The 26,013-nt window shown below is 41.1% G+C and overlaps 1 protein-coding gene across 4 annotated transcripts in view; it reads left to right on the top strand.

Annotated features, from left to right (window-relative positions):
• LOC137653507 (uncharacterized) overlaps window positions 1-26,013 on the top strand; it is a 197,062-nt gene that overhangs the window by 138,997 nt on the left and 32,052 nt on the right. For all 4 annotated transcript variants that reach the window (XM_068386986.1, XM_068386978.1, XM_068386970.1 and 1 more), the window contains exon 3: window positions 6,036-6,140. In XM_068386986.1, the coding sequence (XP_068243087.1) occupies window positions 6,036-6,140 (105 nt within the window). The remainder of the gene's footprint in view (window positions 1-6,035; window positions 6,141-26,013) is intronic.

Raw genomic sequence — 26,013 nt, 5'->3', positions numbered from 1 at the left:
AAATACCAAATTATCTTACTCGGTGGAATTCTTAGTTGCCGCACCCTAACCTCGGGAAGTAGGCCTGAGAAGGAGAGAAGGGAGACAGCCGAGAGAGAGAGAGAGAGAGAGAGAGAGAGAGAGAGAGAGAGAGAGAGAGAGAGAGATAGCTCTCACAATCTGTGAGTCGATGCAAATAGCGCTCTCTTCTCGGTTAGTCATGAATGGCCACCAGTCGAGCCGGACTGAGTGTGAACCTTGCTACGTATCACGTATCCCTCTATTCCCGGAATCCCATCTTCGATATTCTTCCGCCCCGTGAGGGCCGGGATGACTTGAAATCGTATCCATGAGATAGTTACTATGTTTCTTTGATCGGATTCAGATAAAATTTTTTACTCTGTTCTGATCCCATAGGTTGATTTCTTATATTATAGGATATTTGAGGTATGATTGTTCCGAAGAGAGTTACAGACGGAGATTTGTAGTTCTTGAATTTATATTGTTACGGGCCAGATTTACATCAGTGGGAATTCATACTTCCAACCAAGTATTCCGGCAACAGTATTGGTGTCTCTAATTCTGGTTTCCTTGTATCTCCTTGACCCAACCTTTATTCATCTATAAGTACATCCTACTCCGGTAGGGATATGGAAGGTTGAGAGAAGTTTCATTGTGGAATTTTTCTCTCTGGAGAGGGTGGACTGGTCCAAGATTAATCCAGCCGCCATTTCTACCGGTTTCAAACCTTTGTGTGGCAATACTTGGGATGACAGGAGATGGTGGAAGAAGGAAAACAGAATATTAGGGTTCTATTGTAAAACGGTAAGATAGACATACGACTCCGCTGAGCTATCCACAGTGGATTTAACTTAACTATATTTGTCACCGTTTTTTCCGGCGAAATCAAGTATGATACCCATGTATCAAATTGACTTACAGGTGGTACGCTGTCAGGAGACAACATGCACTGCTGTGCTGCAGCAGTCCTGTGGGCTTGAGGTCTGCCGATCTCATGCCGGGTGCCATGCTCAGTGGCCTCTAAGGTACAACGTATGAGGTCGGCTCTACCCAAAGAGGGCAAGCCTTTTAGGCTACCCAAACCACTCCCAACCAGACCATCATCGGTTTCTATGCTACTGACGGACTCGGCAGGGTCTAATCCTCCACATCAGGGCTCAAGAGCAAGAAGCTCAAAGGGGCAGACGCCGGAACTTGATTTCGGTCCAGTGGCCTTCTCGAGCCAGCTCATGGAAAGGTTGCATAGCGTAGTCCAGTCCCAATTTGGTCCAATTGCCGATCGTCTGCTGTCTAGGGACGGTTTGGGCCAGGGACTGCAAAATCAGGAAAATATAATAGATAATCCTTGCGGTTCGGACTACCACAACAACGGTAGTTTGTGGTTCCGGACGTGTCAAAGCTCCCGGCGATTGTTTAGAACGGCCCGTGGCGATTGGCTCTTCATGCCCCGTTCTCAGAGGGCATGTTGACAATAACAGGAGGTGGTCCCCGTCCGGTAGAAGATTTGGAATGGTATCCACCAGGTTTACAATTCATCTTCCCTTGATATGAGCGCCGAGCAAGCTCGGTCCGACTGGGTCCGGACTTTAAATGAGTGGGACTGTGTCAATACCAAGTTAACCCCTCATAAGAATACATACACTATGTTCGAGGTGGACGGGCAAACCCCGACACCATGTACTGTACCACCAAGGTAGTAGGCCTTACCTTACAGGTGGATATGGAAAGCAAGCCCACGCTGCAACTACGGAAGACGGAACTAACTTCCCTGTTGTTCCCAGGAGGCCAAGAATGCTGGATCGATGCACCAGCTCCTCTCACGGCAGGGTCATTGTATTGTACTAGGACTGTGCCACCACACAGTTTAGTGAACACCTCCCCGGACTTCCAGACTCTCTGGTTAAGATAGAATACGGTGCAAGAACCAGGCTGGGTAGATTTATCAACTCAGCCACGATGACGGAGATGACTTTGTTAGTCTACGAGAGGAGCCACTTTTTTAAGATCCTGACAAAGTCTTTGCCTCATGCACTACAGTGTGATACATATGACTTTGCAGTGGTCCGTCGCCCTTGCCGGAAGCTCGTCTTACTTGAGGACTCCTTTAGGCAGGAGCCTAACAGGTTACTTAAGGCCTCGATCTGGGGAGCGGACTTCTTCCCAGAGGACGTGGTAAATAGCGCCCTCGGAGAAGCAACTGGAGTCAACCAAAGCCTCAGAGTCCGGTGGGGTCTAATTCCAAAAAGAAAATTCGAGCCTACCGGACCCCAATCACGAGGCAGGAAGTTTCAGTCCTTCCAAGGGCCACAGGCTCAGGATGTGCTACAGGCAATGCCAGTATCCCAGGTGAGCCAGCCTTCCACCTCAAGAACCCAGCCACAAAATCAATGTGTGGGGTAAGTCAACCGCCACTACTCCATTTATTGCGTCTCCAGCGTATCATCCTTCCTTCGAAACACAAGGAGTGTTTCACAGATATAATACGCATGCGAGAAGTAGTAGAGCTAGGGGAGCCTTCCTGCATAGAGGACTCCCCAGATAGGAGGAAGGCTGTACCTCTTTCGGAGCCGTTGGGCGTTCAGCAATTGGCATACAACGTCGTAATGAAAGTTCTGAGGTGGAGATGGTTGAAATCAGGCCCCTCCACCAACCAGTTTTTATCAGATTCCTACGTCAGACTTAACACTTTACACAGGAGATCTTCTGAAGAAAGCAATAAAAGAGGTAATATGCTTAAAAATTTCAAGCACGTTTGTTTAGAGTGCCTAAGAAAAACTCGGACAAACGAAGAGTAACCTAGATCTGTCCTATTTGAATACATATATTCAATGCGGCTAGTTCCGTATGCTGACCGTCTCACAGATGAGGACCTTTTGTCCCCGTGGGGCCGTTACCACCTCTATAGATCTTATAGGCGTTTATTTTCATGTCCCGATAGCAAGGCTTTTTCGTCCTTTCTTAGGATTCAAGCTAGGCAAACGGGCTTACACCTTCAAGGTGATGCCATTCGGACTCAACATAGCGACCAAGTTATTCACTAAGTTGGAAGAGACAGTAGTCCAAGAGATGAGGATTCAAGGAATACAGTTAGTGGCCTACCTCGACGGTTGGTTTATCTGGGCCAACAGCGTCAAGGAATGCCACAAGGCGTCGGGCTAAGTAATAAAATTTCTGGAATACTTAGATTTCCAAATAAATTTCAAAAAGTCCCGTCTTTCTCCAGCAACGTGCTTCCAGTGGTTAGGTCTTTAATGGATCCTGACCACACACAAGCGGTCGATTCCACCACAGAAGAGGATGGAGATAGTAAGAAACACAAGAGGATCTCTCAAGGACAAACTAACGACCCGGAGAAACCAAGAAAGAGTCCTAGGTTTACTTCAGTTTCCCTCAGTAACAGACACATTACTGAGAGTCAATATAGAAGATATCAATTGAGTTTGGCGATCCAAGAGAACGAGAAATATCGAGTCAAAATTTCTCGGGTTCCACCTACACTAGGGGAAAAAACTTCAACAATGGACGAAGGTCAAAACCTAGCAAACAACAATGGAAGAAGGTCAAAACCTAGCAAACTCAGTACCTTTACAATTCCCAGCGACAACATTGGTGGTCCATTTAGATGACTCCCTAAGCGTTTAAGGAGGATATTCCCAATACGAATAGGTCCAGGGGTTGTGGACAGTGGCACTCCGACAACATCAGTATCTTAGAAGTCAAGGAAATGGTCTTGACTCTAATAGGTCTTTCCCCGTCACAGAAACAACAAATCAGTCTAATTCTAGACAGCCAAGTGATAGTCCACTGCATTAACAGGGGAGGTTCCAAATCAAGTCATGTAAATTAAGTGATGGTAGCTATCTTTTCAGTGGCAACAGGGAACCTTTGCCACCTGGTGGGAGTAAGAAATGGGGTTGATGATGTTCAACCAAGGACACCTCCGCGGGAGTCGGAATGGTCCTTGGCCAAAAAGTCATTTAACTGGACCTGCCAACAGGTTCCGGGTCCCCAAGTAGACCTATTTGCCACGGAATCCAATCACAAGCCACAATGTCATGTGGCCCCCAACCTGGACTCTCTTGTCTATGTCACAAACGGCATGTCCATAGATTGGAACAACTGACGTAGGATTTATCTGATTCCACCTTTAACCATGCTATTGAAAGTCCTGGACATGCTCAGGACTTTCAAAGGTCGGATTGCCCTCGTAACCCTCAATTGGCCAATGCAACTGGTTCCCTATCTTGGTGGAACTAGGACTTCGATCTCGGCAGATTCTCAAACCAAGTTAGCACGGATGGTACTATTTCACAGTGTGTCTGCTTCCTCACAGATTCAGAGTGCCTTCACTTTATGGACTATCTGAGATTTGCAGCACAAAGAGATGCTGAGATTGACCCTTTTAACACATTGTCCCTAGTGTCAGGTATGAGATTCTACCCTTTGGGAAAATGATTCTGATGTAAGGAAGTTAGCCAATTTCTGGAAGAGTCAGAGGTTCGAACGCTGACTACGAATCTGGCAGTTACCTTTTTCAGAACTTTCTTGGAAAGAGGTCTAGCCAATAATACTATTACTATGGTTAAATCTGCTTTAAAGAAAATATTTCAGATCGGGTTCAATTTTAATCTTACAGATTCGTATTTTTTGTCTGTTCCGTGAGCCTGTACTAGACTAAAACCAGCAACTCGCCCTCACGCAGTTTCATGGGTTTTAGATGATGTCCTTGATCTAGATTCTGACTCTGATATTGACTCATGCACTTATATAGCGCTTCTTAGGAAGTCGTTATTTTTGATAAGGTTAGCCTCAGGAGCCAGATTATCTGAACTCTCAGCATTATCTAGAGAACCAAATCATAAGAATGAGGGTCCACAGAATAGATGGTCCCCTTGGAAGATTGTCCCACTCCCACAGGATCTATCTCTGTGCCCAGTTATCACTCTGGAAAACTATTTAAATAGACCTTTGTTTATTAGAAAGGATGGAGGAACCATTTCCCTGAAAGGAATCAGACAATAGATTCTGTATTTTATTAAAAGAACCAAGCCGAACTCTGTACCACATGCCCAAGATTAAAAAGATATAGTGGTTCCTCCAGATTTAACACAACCGTTATAACAGGGTCCTATCTTCATATATATTTTCCCTCTTAGTACCTTGTCTCCTAATAAGGAGCTGGGCGGCACCTGCCTTCCCTTTCCCTCCTACCTTAACATTGACCTTGATTTGGGGTGTAATTAAGAGATTGGTATATTAAGGATTTTAGTAAAACATGCTTAATTGAATTACTCTATTTTTAATTCAGTTCATTAACTTTTTGTGTATTTCCAAGCTTATGGGACCAATTCTCTGTTACTATTTCACGGAGTGACACAGGTTGAGCCCAGAAAAGGGATTTTGACGAAGGAAAAATCTATTTCTGGGCGAGGAACCTGTGTCACCCAGTGAACCCTCCCTCCTTTTTCTTTACCCTAGGCGGGCCCAAGCTTGGGGTGCGAATAGGAATGATGGGAGAAGGATAGGTAGTGGTGGTGGGGGGGGGGGAGGGTAGGGGGGATTAGCTGTAGTGAACGACACCTCGTAGTAACGGGGGATTTTGAGGAGGGAGAAGTCTAATTGGAAAGGGATATCTGGTAGTGGTATCACTCGCCCCAGTTTTAATACCTACACCCTTTAGGGGTGAGCGAGCTTTTTTCTCTGGTATATTTAGCAGTATTTATACCTTTGAAATGGTTCCTCGCCCAGAAATAGATTTTTCCTTCGTCAAAATCCCTTTTTCACTTCGCGCAAAATCCGTCTTATGGGTAAGTGTCGATTAAACTGGGCTTCTGGAGAAGAGGCAACATAAGCATCAGGGGAGATTCATTGAAATAAAGCCTTAATTTTACTATTAATGTAGAATTCATAAAGTATAAGTCCTGTATTTATGGATTAAAATAATTTATTGTTTTGCAAGTATTAGTAATTTTAATAGAAATTTTGGCAAAGGAAAACTATTTTATCTTTATTTTAATGTTTTTATAATTTTTCAGAGAAAAGCTGAACCATGTAAAGAAGAAAAAGTACCAAAAAGGATGAAACTTTTTGGTGATGGGGAACATCGCTATTCAGCGAAAGAATGTCCTCGAGTTATTAAAGTATGTATTTGTTCTTCATTATATCTACAATACCTTACATAGCATTTCTTACATATTTTAAAATATATATCAGTCATAGTTTACCATAATCTGTTTGAATTACTTGATGTGTTGAAGATATAAAATTCTTTTAAATGTCTGAGACACACACTAGAATATTTGCAGTGCAGTACATTCCTTTTTTGTAGAAATGCATAACCCTTTCTAGAAAATAGAGAAAGTGCTATTATTGAATAAGTCTTACTCAACAAATATTGTGATTTACATTTTGTAAGTGCAGATTGGTTGACAAACTAAAAATTAGAGGAATATTAGTGACTATAACTAAGCCCTCCTGTCTTTAACCCTTTAACCCCCGGGGTACTTGGAAATTTCCGTGCCTTAAGCCCCAGGCGTTTTCAGTTTTGAAGGGCTTTTCGACTTATTTTTTTCAAATCGCGCCCACAGCCTCAATTTTCCTCTTGGAGAGGTCAGATTGGTCTCATTTTTTTGGAAAAAGATTGAAGTTTTCAATATAGTTATCAAAAGTATAAAGAAAATAATATAAATAGCCGCTATTGTTAGATGAAATTAGACGATGACGAAATTTTTTATCTTCTTTCGTATACATTCCGATAAAGCACAGAGGGGTCTCATCACAGAAACCTTAAAACCATACCATCTTATAGAAAATTTATTCAGCTATAAAATGGTATATAATAGTTTGTATTTAAAAGAAGGAAAACGTGAAAAAAAATAGTATACCCACAACAATTGTAAACCTAAATTTCCTCAGCGCAAGTAACGAAAATCGGAGATTGCAAAAGTTTCTTTCTATCGATCATACGTAACCTATATTTAGAGTAATTTTTTTTGTTTTGTTTTTTTATTTTGAAGTAAATTCATTGAAATTTCTAATGACATATGCGAAAATAAGGATAAAGCCATCTAAATAGTGGCTATCGTTAGGTGAAGTTAGGCGATGACGAAATGTTTTATGTTTTATCGTATACATTCCGATACAGCAAAGTGAATTCTCATCAAGGAGACTTAAAAATTATACCATCTTATAGACAATTTATTCAGCTATGAAATGGTATATAAGAATTTGTAGTTAGAAGAGAGGAAACATGGAAAAAAAGTAGTAAACGAGCAAAAACTGAAAACCTAAATCTCGTTACTTGCGGTGAAGAAATTTGGGTTTACAGTTTTTGCACATTTTATTATTTTTTTTCCTTATTCATTTCTTCTAACTTACAAACTATTAGATACCATTTTATAGCTGAATAAATTGTTCATAAGATGGTATAATTTTCAAGTTTCTGTAATGAGAATTCTCTGTGATTTATTGGAATGTATACGATAAAAGAAAAAAAAAGTTTGTCATCGCCTAACTTCATCTAACGATACCCACTATTTACATTGCTTTATCTTTATTTTCACACATGTCATAAGAAAGTTCAATAAATTCTCTTCAAAAATAAAAAAAAAATAATAAAATTCCTCTAGGCATAGGTTAGTTATGACCGAAAGAAAGAAACTTTTGCAATCTCTCTCTCTCTCTCTCTCTCTCTCTCTCTCTCTCTCTCTCTCTCTCTCTCTCTCTCTCTCTCTCTCTCTCTCCCCCCCTCTCTCCCTCTCTCCCTCTCTCTCTCTCTCTCCCCCTCTCTCTCCCTCTCCCCCTCTCTCTCCCTTTCTCTCCCTCTCTCTCCCTTTCTCTCCCCCCCTCTCTCTCTCTCTCTCTCTCTCAGCAAAGTCAGTTTGAAATATGCACAGTGGCTGCCTAAAATAAATCGACGTATTTTCAAATGAATATATATATACAGTGTATATATATATATATATATATATATATATATATACTATATGTATTCCTATAGAATACCTGAAATAAGATGAAAACATACATGCATAAACACATCACCAACCCTCTGGAAAAACTTACAAATCGTAGTTACCATGTCGAGACAACGGAATTCACTTCGATCTTCAATACCTCTAAGATTTTAGGTCGTAATTTTTTGCCTTGAGCTGCCATCATTCACGGAATTTTTTATTTATACACTGATCTTACTTGACCTTTAGGCATTTTATCCAAAAAATGCCTTCACACATATAAAGAGGAATATTCTAAAAAGTTATAAAGCACTATCACTTATAAGAAAGGGTTGTGAAAGCACACGTAGCGGATAACGCAAGAGATGAATCAGACAACCTTCTAGAGGCAAGGCCAGGCTTGAACTGAACTCCACGTCCACGTTTCCTCGTCCACCCGCGCTCCGCTTTGTCTTGAAACAGTAGCCAAGTTCGCGGGAACAAGGAATTGGTAAGATATATGAAAATATACTAACAGTTTCGGCAAAATAGAAATAAAAAATATAAAAAATCATTCTGGTAAGCATAAAAACCGCATGGCAACTCAAATCAGCTGCTTTGAGGCCTTTAAATCACAAGACGAGGAAATTTTAAAGTCTTTGTTTGTCCTGTCCGACACAATGCCAGAGATAGGCTATTTCCCGGGAGCAAGGATGACGACAAGAAATAAGAAATATACTCAAAGTTTCGTCAAAATAGTAACCAAAAATATACAAAAATAATCATGGTAGGCATAAAAATTGCATGACAACTAAAATCAGCTGCTTTCGGACCTTTAAATTCCGAGACACGGAGATTTAAAGAGCATTATGCTCAGTCCGGGGAACAACATACTCCTCACCTACACCATGGCGCATACGTAAACACATCGTTACCATGGTAACGAAATCATTTTTAGTAATTACTCTTGTAAATATCTATGAAACCTAAACAAACTGCATACGAAATATGAGCTGAATCTATAAAGAAAATTTATAGGTCAATCAAGACCCCAGTGGAGCCCAGGGAAACTTTTCATTCATCATTGTTGACATGATATCTAAGGAACAATCAAACAATAGTCACGCAGGAGTAATGATGATAATTTTTCGTAAAATTTGTATAAATGACTATGAAACACCCCAAAAAATACAAATAAAAATAATCTGATTGATAACAGAAAGTTTAAAGGTCCATCTTGACCTCTGTGGGGACCTGAGTAACGTATAACAATGAAAACATAGTGTTACCATGGCAACGGAACCTTTTTACGTAATTATTCGAAAAAATAGCTATGAAATCTAAAGCAAATGCACATAAAATATCTGCTGATTCCTTTACATAAAATTTAAAGGTCCTCCATGACCCCTGTAGGGACCAAGGAAACTTTTTATTCATATTCAGTGTAGACAAGATGTCGAAGGAACATACAAACGATAGTTACGCAGAAGTAACACTGATAATTTTTCGTAAAATTTGCATAAATGGCTATGAAATCCAAAAACAATACCAACAAAAATAATCTGATTCGTAACAGAAAGTTTAAAGGTCCATCTTGACCTCTGTGGGGATCTGGGCATTGTAAAACAATGAAAACATTGTGTTACCATGGCAACGGAACCATTTTACGTAATTATTCGATAATAGCAGCTATGAAATCTAAAGCAAATGCACATAAAAGGTCAGCTGTTTCCTTTACATAAAATTTAAAGATCTGTGGGCCTCAGAGAACTTTTTATTCACATTACATTGATGATAAGATGTCGAAGGAACAACAAAACCACACTCTTGCACTGGTAACAGTACCCTATTTTCGTAATATTTGTGTAAATGCCTATGCAACCTAAAATTACTACACAGGAAATATCAGCTGATTCTTCAAAAAAAATTTAAAGGTCCATCTTGACCCTTGTGGGGTCCAGAGAAACTTTTTATTCGTGTTACATTGATGACAAGACATCGAAGGAACAACATTACAACAGTAAAGCGTTGTATTTCAAATACAAGGCCTGCCAAGACCTGTTATCTACACATAAGTATAGAAAACGTACCCGTACGTCCATGGGGGTAAAGGGATGGCTTATGAGGGACGTACCCGTACGTCCTTTGTGGGTAAAAGGGATAAACTTTATAATTAATGGTATTCCTACGTAAAAGGGCTACTCCAGAGGTTGACATCTCCAAACCGTCATTTTATTTTGGTCAACCACAATGTTAATATCTCATTTGGTTGTGCTACTTTCATTAGAGATTTTTTTCACTTTATGTTATGGACTTCATCAATCCATTTGATGGTGGTGGTGTTATATTAAGTTTTTAACTTGATATTCAGAGTATATCTTCTAAAATAAGATTGTGTGTAGTCTGTAATATTCAAGTTATATCTTCTAAAATAAGATTATGTGTACATTAGTCTGTAATGAGTCTCATATGTGTGAATCTTAAGTTTGATGCTTAAGATATGCTTTGCCTGTTGAAGCAAATAGATTATGATTACATATCAAATAGTATAGAATTGGATTTGCTAATTATATAATCAGAATAAATATAGAAAGAAAATTGCTGTTTTTTCCCCGAGTGCAGGGTTCCCCCAGATCAAATACACAATCATCATCTCCTACGCCTATTGATGCAAAGGGCCCTGGTTAGATTTTGGCAGTCTCTATCTTAAGCTTTTAATTCAATACTTCTCCACTCATCATCTTCCACTTCATGTTTCATAGTTCTCAGCCATGTAAGTATAAGTATGAGTCTTCCAACTCTTCCAGTGCCTTGTGGAGCCCAGTTAAATGTTTGGTGAACAAATCTCTTGGGGATTGCGAAGAGCATGTCCAAACCATCTCCATTCACCCTTCACAATGATCTCATCTACATATGGCATTCGAGTAATCTCTCTTATAGTTTCCGACATGTGATGCCTTAGTATTTTCGAGCTGGTAAAACGGATTTTGAGCGAAGCGAAAAATCTATTTTTGGGTGAGATAGCCATGTCGTCGTGATGGAAGTTCCTTTAAAGTAGCTTCCTAGGGTATATTTGACTACAGTGATATTCCCAGAGAATTTTACCTTAAGGTATCCAGAATTCTAACTCCTGGCGCGAATATCCCTAACTTTTACTTTTAGGGATATCGCATAATATCAGAGGATGTATTCTTGACACGCCATATAGCTATCTTCACCCCGAATAGCGTTAACGCTTCGAGGGGGAAAGTGGCAAGAAAACGAAAGGTGAGCCATTATAAAGGCACCACTCCTTACTGTTTTGAGTCTCTAGATGACGTCATCATCGCCGCCATCTTTATTCCTTATATCGTAGCGCTATTGCTCGGTGTTTTCCCTGTGCTCTCTCGGTTTTTTTTTGGAATATTTTGGATATTTTGATGCTTTCTCCAGCCTCTTTTGCCTCTGGAAAGTTGAGTATTGATCTTTACATTGTATAAATGTAAGCTCTTGCTTTCATAATTAATTAATTAATGCTATTTCAACCGGGAATGTCATTCTACTAACTAAATAACACATGCCTAACGAACGACAGCGCCCATGGCACCTCCGGTAACAGGCCTAGCTCCTAATCACAATAAATTACTCTAATTTCACTGTGAGACAGGAGCTAAAATACACACATTGTAAAGAATCAATACTCAACTTTCCAGAGGTGAAAGAAGCTGGAGATTGCATAATAATCCTTGAAAATAGATTGAAAAAGTTAGATCAACAGGGAACACCACCGTACCGTGCGAATTCGCTACAAAATTAGGAATGTCCGCCATATTGGATATGGCGCTGTCTTGATACTCAATAGTAGTATGGGAAGTAGGGTAACCTTGATACGGCTCCACTTCTAATTTTGCCACTTTCCCCCTCGAAGCGTAAACGCTATTCGGGGTGAAGATTGCTATGTGGCGTGTCAAGAATACGTTCCCTGATATTATGCGATATCCTTGAGAGAAATTTTAAGGATATTCATGCCAGGAGTTAGAATTCTGGAGACCTAAAGGTAAATTCTCTGGGAATATCACTGTAGTACATATATCCCTTAGGAAGCTACTATTAGGAACCTTCCATCAGGACGACATGGCGATATCACCCAAAAATAGATTTTTCGCCTCGCTCAAAATCCATTATATATATGTATATATATATATATATACAGTGAACCCTCGCTACTTCGCGGTTCGACCATCGCGGATTCACCACTTCGCGGATTTTTTCCATAACCCATATATATACAGTAATATATATACATATATGTATGCATGTATTTATGTATATATGTAGGTATGTATATGTGTATACATATAAATATATATATACACACACACACACACATATATATATATATACATATATATATATATATACTGTTTATATATATATATATATATATATATATATATATATATATATATATATATCTAAAGTAGGAAGATGTGATGTAGTTCTAAGGGAAAAGTATGGGAAATATGTCTGGGTAATAAGCAAAGCTCTACCTCCAGTTTGTTTCTACATTATGATCAGAGATAAATGTAAACAAAACATTGGTTGCCATTTTTTATCGTGCTTTTTAGCATGTTTAGGAAATGCATGATATAAAATCACCTTCAATATTTGTGCCTGTTTTAGTTTAGGGTACTGTAGTACATGCATTAAGTGTTCTGTACATTAAAGGGTAGTTTGTTAACAGTACTACGTACAAGGGAAGGTTTTAAAAGTCTGAATATACATGTTGAATAAATAGGTAAATATGGTGTCACTACTTCGCGGATTTTCACCTATCGCGGCCGCGACTGGAACCTATCTACCGCGATAAACGAGGGTTCACTGTATATATATATATATATATATATATATATATATATATATATATATATAGTGATACCTCGGTACTCGACCATAATCCGTTCGGGATCAGTGTTCGACCTCCGATTTGTTCGAGTACCGAAACCTTTTTTACCATAAGAAATAATGGTATTTATTTTTATACGTTCCTACGCACTCCAAAATGCCCAAAAAATTAATAAAATGTGTACCTAAACAACAATAATTATTTAAATGTGTACGAAATTGGTCGGAAAACTATATAAAACAATTTTAAACCATTTACTGTACGTACCTTTGAGCAGCGGTTCGATGGCATACAGGAATGGATGTGGAGAGGATGGAAGGGGGAGGTTACTGCTTGGAAGGAGAGTCCCCTCTATGATGTGGCTGGGTAGTTCTCCTTCAGGGTTTTTTTCTCTCTGCAGTAAAAGGTCGGGCAAATCTCCTTCAGGGGTTTTTTCTCTTCTGTTTCTCTTCTTTGGAGGGGAATCAGGCTGGGATGTAGCAGCTCTCTTTTCTTTTATGAAAAACATGTCAATTGTCAGCTGCTTCTTTCTCTTCTGCACTATTCTTCTAAAGTGAGACATAACATTATCATTAATGTAGGTATTGGCCGGCATTTTCTTCCAAAATAACCCGGTCTCATCGCATTTGAAGACTTGCTGCGGGATCAAATTTTGTTCCTTAATGTAACGGTCAAATTCAACAACATATTTTTCAGCTGCCGCCTGATCCGAACTGGCTGCCTCCCCATGCCTAGTCACACGGTGAATACCAGTTCTGTTCCGGAATTTCTCGAACCAGCCCCTGCTTGCTTTAAAAGTAAATGAGGAATCACTTTCACTAGTACTGGCACTTTTCTTCACCAATTCTTCATAAATATGAAGAGCTTTCTTGCAAATGAAAGCTACACTTATACTTTCCCCGGCCAACTGCTTTTCTTTGATAAATATAAGGAGTAACTTTTCCATTTCCTCAATTACTTGTGGCCTTTGCTTACTAATTGCTGTCACTCCCTGTGCAACATTAGCTTTCTTTATCACTTCCTTATTTTTCAAAAAGGTCAAAATGGTTGACTTCGCCATGCCATACTGTAAGGCTAGATCAGACACTCGTACACCATTCTCGTATTTCGCAATAATTTCCTTCTTCAACTCGATCGTTGTTCTCACTGTTTTCCTCTTATCCTTCCCCTTATCACTAACTTTCTTGGGGCCCATTATTATCGGCAAAAAAAGACAATAAAAGGCACTAAATCACAATAAATTCTCAACACGTGTTGTCGGACTGACGCTCTCTCTTGAAATGATGCTACCCGACCAAGCGAGAGTAGCCGAGATGGCCGCTCATCTCACCCGGCCACGCGTTCGGCTGTTCGAGTTCCGATTTTTTGTTTGAACACCGCAGCAAAAATTACTCGAATTTTTTGGTCGAACTCCATATATATATATATATATATATATGTATATGTGTATATATATATATAAAGTGAACCCTCGCTACTTCACGGTTCGACCATCGCGGATTCACCACTTCGCGGGTTTTTTTCATAACCCATATATATATACATATCGCGGATTTTCCGGAAATTTCGAAAATACCGCGATATCTGAAGACCCCAAATACGATATTTCGTTACCTGTAATTCCATTAATACTGTAATTAGTAATATCTGCTCTTACTGATTGTTCATTGCATTACATATGACATATAATTCAGCACAAAAAGAAATAAAACACGAAAAGAGAATGTGATCATACGATAATTCAGTACTGTATACAGTACTTAGTAAACTTAAATCGAACATGAAATGCAAATCAGATGCAGTCATACCATATTAGAATGGTGTAAGGCTGCTGATGGCTACTAGTGTACTACAAATGTAATGGATGTGCTTCTTTTCCATGAATCTTTTGTATGTATATGTACGTAGTACTGCATCCAATAATATTCTTTGTTGCAAAAAATCACATTTCGAATAAGCGTATGAGAGAGAGAGAGAGAGAGAGAGAGAGAGAGAGAGAGAGAGAGAGAGAGAGAGAGAGAGAGAGACACATCCTACAACAAAAGCGTAAAATAGCGTACGTAAAGCTGTATTATTATTGTTATTATTATTATTATTGTTGTTGTTGTTATTAAAATTATCATTGTTATTATTATCATTATTATTATTATTATTATTATTATTACAGTATCATTATTTATTATTATTATTATTATTATTATTATTACAGTATCATTATTTATTATTATTATTATTATTATTATTATTACTGTACAGTATAGTATACGCAGGGGATCTTGTACTTTGTATTGGTAACCTACGTAGCATAGAAGACGGGTTGTGATTGGTTCAAGCGCTGATAGATGACGAATCAGAACTCAAGTTTTGTTATCTAGCCTGTGATTGGTGTTTTGCCCGCATCTCCAACTTCCAGCATATACGTTTTCGCGGTCACTTTGTCTCCCGCCGTATCGCTGTGTAGATGTAGTTAAGTTATTGTGGACTTTAATCTGTGCTGTGCGTGACTGTTTTAAGTTGAACTTTTTGTTGAACTTTCTGTTAAACCCTACTGTACAATGCCTCCCAAGCGTTCTGCTTCTACTAAGGCTGGTAGTGAGCCTAAACGCCACCGAAGGATGATGACGATTGCTGAGAAGGTGACGCTTCTCGATATGTTAAAAGACGGTAGAAGTTACGCGGCTGCAGACCTCGAAGACCTGACGAAATCGGCCAGTGAAGAAGACAGTGAAACATAGGAAGAGATCCAAGAAAATGTCGAAGAAACGGGCTTAACATTAGAACGGCTTGCCAAGCTCTGCAAGCTTGCGAAGGAGGTGAAAGAAATGTTGCAAGAGTGGGACGAGGATATGGTTCGTTCTATGCAATTCTGCAACAAGATCGATGAACACATGACTCCCTACAAGATGCTCTTGCGAAAAAAGAAGCAGCGGCAGCAACTTCCGATCACAATGCCCTCGGAAGAAATTGAAGAAGTGTCCCAGGAAGAAGTTGAAGAGGTGTCCCAGGAAAAGACACCTCCGTCTGAAGAGACGTAAAATACTGTACTATCATTGGCTGCACTGTAGAAGACATCATCAGCTTCATCATCATCATTTCTACTGTGCAGCAAATTCATCGCCATCATCATTCAAGTTTTTCTTGAACTTCTTTCGTGGTGAGTACAGTAATGATCTTTATTTTTTACTTTAATATTCTAACATTTTAATATTTGTGCCTGTTTTAGTTTAGTACTGTATGCATTAAGTTAAAGGGAAGGTTTTAAAAGTCTGAAGAGTATACATGTTGTAACATATCGTATTTTTTTTTATTTAAAATTTATATTTACGTACGTAAAACAATCTCTCTCTCTCTCTCTCTCTCTCTCTCTCTCTCTCTCTCTCTCTCTCTCTCTCTCTCTCTCTCTCTCTCTCGTAAATTGTTTTCCTGCTTTGCTACGTACAGTACAGTATGTACTGTATGATTTTATATAGATACGGTAAATAATATTTGTAATAACATATTTTCTAAAAGCTTTTACTGTAAATATCATTATTTATCACTTTCATCATGCGCGTTAAATGCCTTCTTTGTTTACTGAGCGTGGTTGTTTACTGAGCGTACTTTATGACGCCGTCGTTTCAGGCGGCATCATAAAGAAAAACATTTCATTTGGAAGTCCTAAGAAAAATTAAGTAAAACATTGGTAATAACAAAATCAACATACTGTATAATCAATATAATCGATGCAAAAACTAACCAATACACAGATGTGTACAGTACACTAAATGCGTTTGTTTCTTCATTATGATCAGAGAAACGGAAACAAAACATTGGTTGCCATTTTTTATCGTGCTTTTTGGTGTGTTTAGGAAACGCATGATATAAAATCGCTTTTAATATTTGTGCCTGTTTTAGTTTAGGGTACTGTAGTACATGCATTAAGTGTTCTGTACATTAAAGGGTAGTTTGTTAACAGTACTACATACAAGGGAAGGTTTTAAAAGTCTGAATATACATGTTAGATAAATAGGTAAATATGGTGTCAATACTTCGCGGATTTTCACCTATCGCGGTCGGGTCTGGAACCTATCTACCGCGATAAACGAGGGTTCACTGTATATATATATATATATATATATATATATATATATATATATATATATATACAGTGGTACCTTTACATACGAATTTAATCCGTTCCACAGCCGACTTCGGATGTAGAAAATGTTCGGATGTCGAAACGAATTTTCCCATAAGAATACATTGAAATAGAATTAATCCGTGGTTGAGCCCAAAAACCTATGATAACTCCTTAATAAATTACCATCAGGACGACATGGCGATATCACCCAAAAATAGATTTTTCGCCTCGCTCAAAATCCGTTATATATATATATATATATATATATATATATATATATATATATATATATATATATATATATATATATATATATATATATATATATATACAGTGGTACCTCTACGTATGAATTTAACCCGTTCCACAGCCGACTTAGGATGTAGAAAATGTTCGCATGTCGAAACGAATTTTCCCATAAGAATACATTGAAATAGGATTAATCCGTGGCTGAGCCCAAAAACCTATGATAACTCCTTAATAAATTACTACACATAATTACACATGACAATATGCACACTAAATTAGATAATAGACATGTAAAAAAGAATAATTATCAAAAAATGATAAATAAGAAACAGGTTTTTAGCGTCACTTTACCTTAGAAAGTCCAGCGCAGGTGTTGTTGGTCTTGCTACACGGAGAGGAGACGGACGGGCGGCGAGGAGGTAGAGAGGTTGACTACGATAAACGTACACTACCGTAACTTATTCTAACTTACACTAAGTGAACTTATTTTTTTTTTTTTTATATTTTATATTTTTTTTACATTTTCTTTTTTTCTTTTTGATGATTAATTTTAATCACTTTCACTCTACACTTAAAATTGATTGAATTTTTTTCTCTTCAATCTTTGCCGTTTTCTTTGTTTCACTTTCTTTCGCTTCACTCTTTGCCGTTTTCTTTGAACCACTTCCTTCCTCTTCATCACGAGTTCGCTTCGTAGTTTTTTAAAGAAGCTATCGATAGAAAGTTGCTTGGTACAGCTTTTCAGAATGTTTTGAAAATAAGTTAGGGAAACATCATCAAACTGCGCAACTACACGACAAACCTGCTATTTCTTTGGATGGTATTTGTCGATGAAGTCGACCACGTCTTGATATTTTCCTAACACCTCTTTTATTTGCGCCGAACCTAACACATGTTCTACCTCCTCGATCCCTTCCTTGTCATCACTTGTGCTCAGACATGGCATGGAGTTCCTTGAGCTCCTCTGTAGTAATTTCGTCGTGATGTTCTTTTGCATGTTCACTCACATGCTTTTCAATAATTCCTTGCTTTACTTCTAAAGAAAGAATTTCCTTATTCCTTTTCTCACCACTACCACTGCCACTTGCGAAACTAAGCCTTTTAGGACCCATGATTTACGTAAAATACCGTAAAAGGATGAACGTAAAAAACCACGATTAAAACACAGTTAATAGCAGAATGCACAGGGCACAACCACACGAAGCCGACGAGAACAGAGGAATGTCCCAAGCCACGCTAATTGAGTGTTCCTCCGAGGTAGAAATGTTGCCTTCTATCGGCGGAAATAAGAAATACATCCGGTGCTATGAGTACCACCTACGCGTACGGGTATTGTTTACTTCAGGTGTCGAAAAAAAATTCGGGTGTAGAGTAGGAGCGTGTTCGAATTGTACTTCGCGTGTCGAAAAATTCGGATACAACCGGTACGACGAAAATTGCTTACTTCGTGTGTCGAAATAAAATTCGGGTGTAGAGTCGAAAAATTGCTCAAATTTTACTTCGGATGTTGGAAAATTTGGATGTAGATACGTTCGTATGTAGAGGTTCCACTGTGTATATATATATATATATATATATATATATATATATATATATATATATATATATATATATATATAAGGGATTTTGACGAAGGGAAAATCTATTTCTGGGGAGAGACCTGTGTCGCCCGGTGAAAAGGTCCTTCTTGTCACTTTTCTGATATAATAACTTCCAAATATACCAGAGAAAGTTAAAGCATGGAATGCAGAGGTTACTACCCTCGCGCGAGCACCCCTAAGGGCGTCGTGTATAAAGATAGGGCGTGTGAAAACCACTAAACACAGGCCATCTTCCGTTTAGAGGATTCCTTCGTCAATGTATAGGGGGAGCCGACACAGCGGCGTGAATCGTACCAACCTGAACCACCTCACCGACGCCCGACACTAGCGCCATCTGACATCCTTCTGTATGAATAATGGCTTGGAAAGGAAAGGGAAGGGAAAACAGCGTAAGGTTTCACCGGGCGACACAGGTCTCTCCCCAGAAATAGATTTTTCCTTCGTTAAAATCCATTTTCTGGGTCGACCTGTGTCGCCCGGTGAAAATATACAAGAGAATGCCTTCCAAGCCCAAGAAATATAATGAACAAGGGGAATTAAACAACATCATATATACCTGTGGAGGTTTACTAAATGAAACGTAGAAATAAAAGAGAATAATTCCCAAACAATCTTAAGTATAAATAGTAACATTGTCATGGCAACCTGTGAGTGAAACAGAACAATTCAATTCTCAAAAAGCCTTAAGTATAAATTGGAAATATTGTCATGTATACCTATGAGAGCAGAATGTCTCGACATAAAAACAGATCTCAACAAACCTTAGAATAAATGGTAATCAACAGTAAAATACTTGAGGATAAGGGCAAATACAGCTCATAGGGACTGACAAATGATGAACAACGTAACAATGACATAACGAGAGATATTAAGGGGCTAAATCCGATCCACCGTGGTGAGGGGCATCGTGGTGAGAGGGGCAGGCAGGAGGGAGAAGACAGAGAGTTGGACGAAAGGAAGAAAGGTAAGAGGTTAATCTTGGGAGATGACACTCCCAGCTGCTATAGTAGGGTATTTTAGGGCCTGTAAGTTCTTTAAATAGTGGCGTTTAAAAACTATAGGAGATTTCCAACCTGTATACTTTTTGAGTTCATCAAAATCCATATTGTGGAAGTAATTGATGGAGGTTGGCACTGCTCGGATATCATGTGCATGGGGGAATGATTCCGGGTTGGCTTGCTTAATAAAGTACAGAATCTGTTGTCTAATACCTTGGATAGAGATAGTACCGCCTTGTTCCCTGACAAACAAGGGGCCAGATGAGCGTGTAGCAGTTCTAGCTAAAAAGGCCCGAAGTGTGACTACTGGACACAGAGAAGCATCAAGTGGAAGAGGGATAATCATCCAAGGGGACCATCTATTCTGAGGGTCTTCATTTTTAGCTAGGAAAGCTCTATCTGGGGAGAGTAGGACTTCTCCTGACGGAAGGAAATCTAGGTTTTCAGGATTATGGGAGAGAGCTGCTAATTCAGAAATTCTGGCACCTGAGGCCATGGCTGTAAGAAACAGGGTCTTTCTAAGGAGAGAAATGTAGGAGCAGGATTCGTTATCGGTGTCTGATGCTAGTTTCAAGACATCGTTCAGGTACCATGAGACCTTTTGTGGAGGGATGGAAGGTCTAAGCCGAGCACAGGCTTTTGGTATGGATGAAAAATATGAATCTGCAAGGTTGATATTGAAGCCTACCTGAAAGATCTTTTTCAGGGCTGATTTAATTGTAGTGATAGTACTAGCTGCCAGGCCCTTGTTAAATAGGGACCTAAAAAATGAAATAGCTAAGTTAGGGGTCATTCGAGTAACGTCTGAACTCTTTAAAAATTCAGCTAGTTTCTTAACAGCCGAATCATATTGCCTAAGGGTTGAGTCCCTCTTATCTGATTCGATAAAGAGGACATTTTCCGGGTCGATGTTTGCATCCTTGTTGGCTGCAAATTTCATGAAATCCACAAAGTTAGGGTTTGTGCTATTCTTGAGGAATCTGACACAGTCTGTGTTTGGATCACTTGTGTCAGCTTGGGGTATGGGATCCGGAAGGGGCGAAGTTTCAACTCTAGAAGGAGAGGAAACCAATTGCTCTTTGGCCAGTTTGGGGCCACCAAAGCTACTGCTCCTTTGAATGAGCGCAGTTTGGGTAATACATTCATCAGAAGATTCACTGGAGGGAATAGGTAAATCTTCTTCCAATGGTTCCAGTCCAGGGTTAATGCGTCTGTAGCATAAGCCTGAGGATCCAGGTTCGGAGCCACATAGCAAGGAAGCTTGTGGTTGATCTGTGTCGCAAACAAGTCTACCTGGAGACCCGGAACCAGGCTGGATATCCACCGGAATGAATTCATGTTTAGGAACCATTCTGATTCCAGTGGTTTCGTTCTGGATAGGGCGTCCGCTATAACGTTCTGGACTCCTGCCAGGTGAGTTGCTGACAGAAACCAGTTCTTTTCGGTTGCCAAGGTGAAAATCATTACCAGGATCTGATTCAGGTTGGGAGATTTTGATCCGCCTCTGTTTATGCAGTGGACTACTGCCGTGCTGTCTGAGACTACCCTGACATGAGTTGTCTTTGGAGGGGATAGCCGTTTTAAGGTTAGGAATACCGCCATGGCCTCCCACACGTTTATGTGGAATTGTTTCATAGTGGGGGACCAGGAGCCCTGAAACATCTGGTGTTGAGAGTAGCCCCCCCAACCACTGAGAGACGCGTCTGTGTGAATCGTCACTTGGGGAGGGGGAAACTGCAGAGGAACTGATTTGGATAGGTTCTCTGGTTTTGACCATGGCCGGAGTCTCTTTATTAATATTGAGGGGATCGCTGATATTTTGTCCCTTAGGCGAGTTGTTGCTCTCTTCCTCCAAACTCGGTTGATGTCCTTGAGTTTGGCTTTTAGTAAGAGGTCTGTGACTGAGGCGAATTGAAGTAAGCCGAGAACTCTTAAGGCTCTTCCTGACACCTGTTTGTTTTTGATGAACGGTTTTGTCTTCGATGCTATCTCTTTGACTTTTTTGGGAGGAAGAGATAGTTTGTGATTTGTGCCTAGCCATTCGAATTGGCTTGCAGGTTGTAGGCGTGATTTCTGCAAGTTGACTTGAAATCCCAGTTTGTGTAGGAACTGAACCACCTTGGTTGTAGCCTTGTGGCATTCCTGAACAGTTTGTGCCCATATGAGCCAGTCGTCCAGGTAAGCTATCACCATAATCCCCTGGCTCCTGAGCTGTTCTAACTCCGTCTCCCCCAACTTTGTGAATATTCTGGGGGCGATGTTGAGGCCGAAGGGCATCACTTTGAACGCGTAGGATTTCTTGCCATGGCGGAAGCCGAGGTAGGGGGAGAAGTTTCTTGCTACGGGACGTGATAATAGGCGTCGGTAAGATCGATAGAGATGGTGACGGCCCCACGGGGAAGTAAGGTCTGCACCTGAGAGACAGTTAGCATACGGAACCTGTCGCAAAGAATGTAGGAATTCAACTTTGACAGGTCCAGAACTACTCTCAAGGTGTTCAAATTCTTTTTCGGAACCGTGAACAGGCGTCCTTGAAATTTCAATGATTGTACTCTCTTTATGGCTTTCTTCTTTAGTAGGTCTTTCGTGTACTCCTCTAGAATTGGAGTGGGCTTCTGAAAGAAGGTCACTGTCGGGGGTGGGGAACCCTGTGACCACTTCCAGCCCAGGCCTTTGGAGACTATACTATGGGCCCAAGGACTGAAGGTCCATTGGTCTCGAAACCGGTATAGTCTCCCTCCTACCTGATCCGTCTCATTGGTTGGGGTTAAATTTCGCTCCTCTTCCTCCTCGGGAACCTCTGGCTCTAGGTCCGCCTCGTTGACGGAACTGACCTCTAGCCCTGTTGCTTCCGGGTTGCCTAGGGTATCCTCGAAAGGACCCTGAGGCTTCGAAAGCTTGATAGAAAGCAGGGGAGGTCATCCATGTGGCCATTGAAGCAGGTTGGGTACCTTGAGGGGCCGGAACAAACACGATCTGTTGAGGAGGGGTGGCCTTGGAGGTAGACGGGGTCGAAGACTGTGAACTGGGAGATTGGCGATGCTGGCCACGACCGGTTTTATATGGGGTGTAGAATCTCTGTTTCTTCTTTGAGAAAGGTTGCCTCATAACAGGCTCAAACTTACGTTTGCTAGAGAGGCCCCATCTGACTTGGAGGTTTTGGTTAGCCCTCGCAGCGTCTTGGAGGACTTTATCCACTTCCTCCTGAGGGAAAAGAGATTTACCCCAACAGGAAGAGGTAATAAGTCTGTTAGGCTCGTGCCTAATAAAAGCCTCTGCGAGAACATGTTTCCTGCAGTTCGTTCTCGCAGTCCAAAAGTCATGTAAGTCCATTTGAAAGTCTGTAGAAGATTTTTCGCCAGTACCCGAAAGATTGGTTCATCACTATAAAGGGAAGCTATCAACTCAGAGGATGCAAGAGAGTTAAGTGATCTTGCTAGCCTATTCCTTGTCTCAAACTCCGTTCTCAGCAAGTGATCCGGGAGCTTAGGGAGTCTCTCTGAAAAGAGGGAGGAGGCACAGTCTGGGTCGAACTTACCCGCAGTAAAGGTTATCGGGGCATCTTGCCAAAAATCGCTTGGGGCTGGCATAAGGAGAGAGGTGGGGTCCGTCTCCTTAAGGGTTGGTATAGGGAGGCCGTCCTTGATGGCTTGGACGGTCAACTCCGCTACTTTGTCAGTAAGAGGAGCAGGGATAGTCGGAGGTGATGTAAATATGGTGTAAGAACCTTTATGGGGGGTTAACTTTAACGCATCCCCATTCCGAGAGTGTACGAGCCCAGACAGCTTGGGATTGTTCCTTAGGAAATATCACCGTCTCCTTTGGCACTTTGTCCATTCGGACGAGGGCATGTTCCCTCAGGCGAACGAACCCATTGAAAGGAAACCTGGAGGTCAGAGGGGTAGAACTCCAGGTCTTCCAAAGGGCAGGTACCCAAACCTTCAAGAGTCAAGGTGCCGTCCAGGTAAGGAGCATGTCGAGCAAACCGCCAACGGTTGTTCTTATTGAACGGTGGTAGCTTTGAGGTGTCAGGGCCTACGGGCGGAGCTGGTTGCTATCCGGAACGGAGAAGACTAGCCACCATGTCTTTGAGCTCCGTCATTACAGCAGAGTGCTTCTCCAGTCTTGTCTCCACCATTTCTTGTACCATAGACATGGTTACAAGATTAGCCGAATAGGGGTCCGAAGGACTAACCGCAGCTGATGCCTTGGCTTTTGCGGACTTACCCCTCTGTCCTTTGGTAGGAGGAGGGGTTTTTGACATCACTGGGATGTCGGGAGCTGAGGAAGGTCCGGGGACTGGGGACATGGCTGGAGGCAAAGCTGGATTAATGGGTTTGGCTTTGGGTTTTTTAAGTGGCTTAACCTTGCGGCGGACTGACAAGGAACCCTCCCAAGGAGAAGCCAAAGGCTTGTCAAAGCCGAGGAAGGAAGAGGAAGAAGGAGTAGGAGAAAGAAAAGAGTCTGCCAGATCCTCTACACCACTTACCTGCTCATCCATCGGCTCGAGGTGTATATCCAAAGCGGAGACGTCGCCAGAAAGTTGGTGTTCATCTGCAGAGGGCAAGGCCGCTCTGATAGCTTCGACCAGCGGAGCAGCCAGCTCAGTAGGTACGGCGGCCGAGGGGGATCCTGGGAAGAGCCGGGAGGCCATGTCCCTGTCCAGCAGGTAAGGGCACCCTTGAGGGGCGTTCCTGCCAAATCCTGAGACCCAGGACCGGAGGCTGGATCTGGCCGCCTTGAGGGACTCCTTGTCAGCCTGAAAGAGGAGGGTAATGTTAGAACGAACTAGAAAGGAATGGAATAATGACAGACTCAAGTTAAAATCAATTTATAAATTATTGAACTCGTCCATAAACGAAGAAATCCCAAAACAACAATAACAGTATGAATGGTACTATTGAGAAATCTTACCTCATCATTGAGGAGAAGGGACGAGAGCTCATAGCAGAGCGAGCAAGATTCCGGGAACCAGACCATATAAGGGGTCTGACTTGCTTCCCGGGCGAAGGAGATCGCGCAGTGGGCATGGGATCTGCAGACGTCATGGTCCACCGGATCCGTAAATGTCGCCGAGCAACCCTTGGAGGCACAGCGGACTTTCTGTAATATAAAGAATTATATAAGTACAAGAACTCCCGGAAGGCTCTAACTTGACCTAAAGGTAAGATAATATGCTTAACAGTAAGAGCTAAGGCTAAAGGGGTGTTCTATATGTGTATTAATAGGTTCGTGAATTTTATAGGGAACCGGAGCGCCCCTGTAATTACTGCATTGAGAATAGGATATTGATGTAAAAAAGGGATACTCCGTAGCGCGCCGGAGTTCCGGGAGCGTGAATTCACGAGGAACCGGAGCTCCTAAGTAATTACTGTAAAATACATTGAACTTAGGCGTAGTGGCAAAGATGGAAAGCTCCGTAGTGCGTCGGAGTTCCGGGGGGGGGGCGATGTGGCCCTTGATATAAAAGATTTCCGGATAAGATCTCTGGTAGGTAGCCTACCGGAGTATAAAAAGGGGGGGACGGCGGAGAATAGGGTTTGTCGTGTGACGGGGCCGTAGCCGGAGTCAAGGTGCTGAAGGCCATCAAGGGGAGGGATTCCCAGTCGAAGGGGAGCACCGGAGTAATAGGAAAGTAATGTGTTCCCAGCTCAAGTACGCTATCGGAAAACCATGGCGGAGCTCCGGAAAAGCGGGGTCCAGACCCAAGATGCCCAAGCCGGAGCGGGGAAGTAGGGTGGGACTATGAGGGAGGGGGAACAATGTGGCGGCTGAAGAGCAGGCCAAGCTAACCTAGAATAGGAGACTCTAACACGACAGGGCCTAAAGTAAAAAATAATAATCGCTAGCCTATTAGAAAGAACAAAGTAACCTAGCTAAAATAATGAATAATCCCAGAAGGGGAGAGATGGAGAGGGAGAGAACCAGCATCTGTGAGGAAATATTCCGAAACAGTAATGAAACAGAAAACGGGAAACTCCAGCCTCTCACACTTGAAAGATTACTAAGCTCGATCTAGAATAAAACACGAACCTAACAAAAGCAAGTAACACATCTGTCGTAAAGTACATGAAATAAAATATATGTAACGAAGAATAGCGAAAGGGAAAAAAGACACTCTGAACGGATGTAGAGTACGAAGAAAACTCGTAACGAGCTAACTCCAACCCGCAGGGTAGGGTACTAAACTATAATAAAACGCTGAACGTCTATTCTTCGTTAACAC

Source organism: Palaemon carinicauda, chromosome 1, assembly GCF_036898095.1.
Source record: "Palaemon carinicauda isolate YSFRI2023 chromosome 1, ASM3689809v2, whole genome shotgun sequence".
NCBI classification, from domain to species: domain Eukaryota; kingdom Metazoa; phylum Arthropoda; class Malacostraca; order Decapoda; family Palaemonidae; genus Palaemon; species Palaemon carinicauda.
The sequence above is the reverse complement of the archived record's forward strand: the minus strand, read 5'-3'. Positions and strand labels throughout refer to the sequence as shown.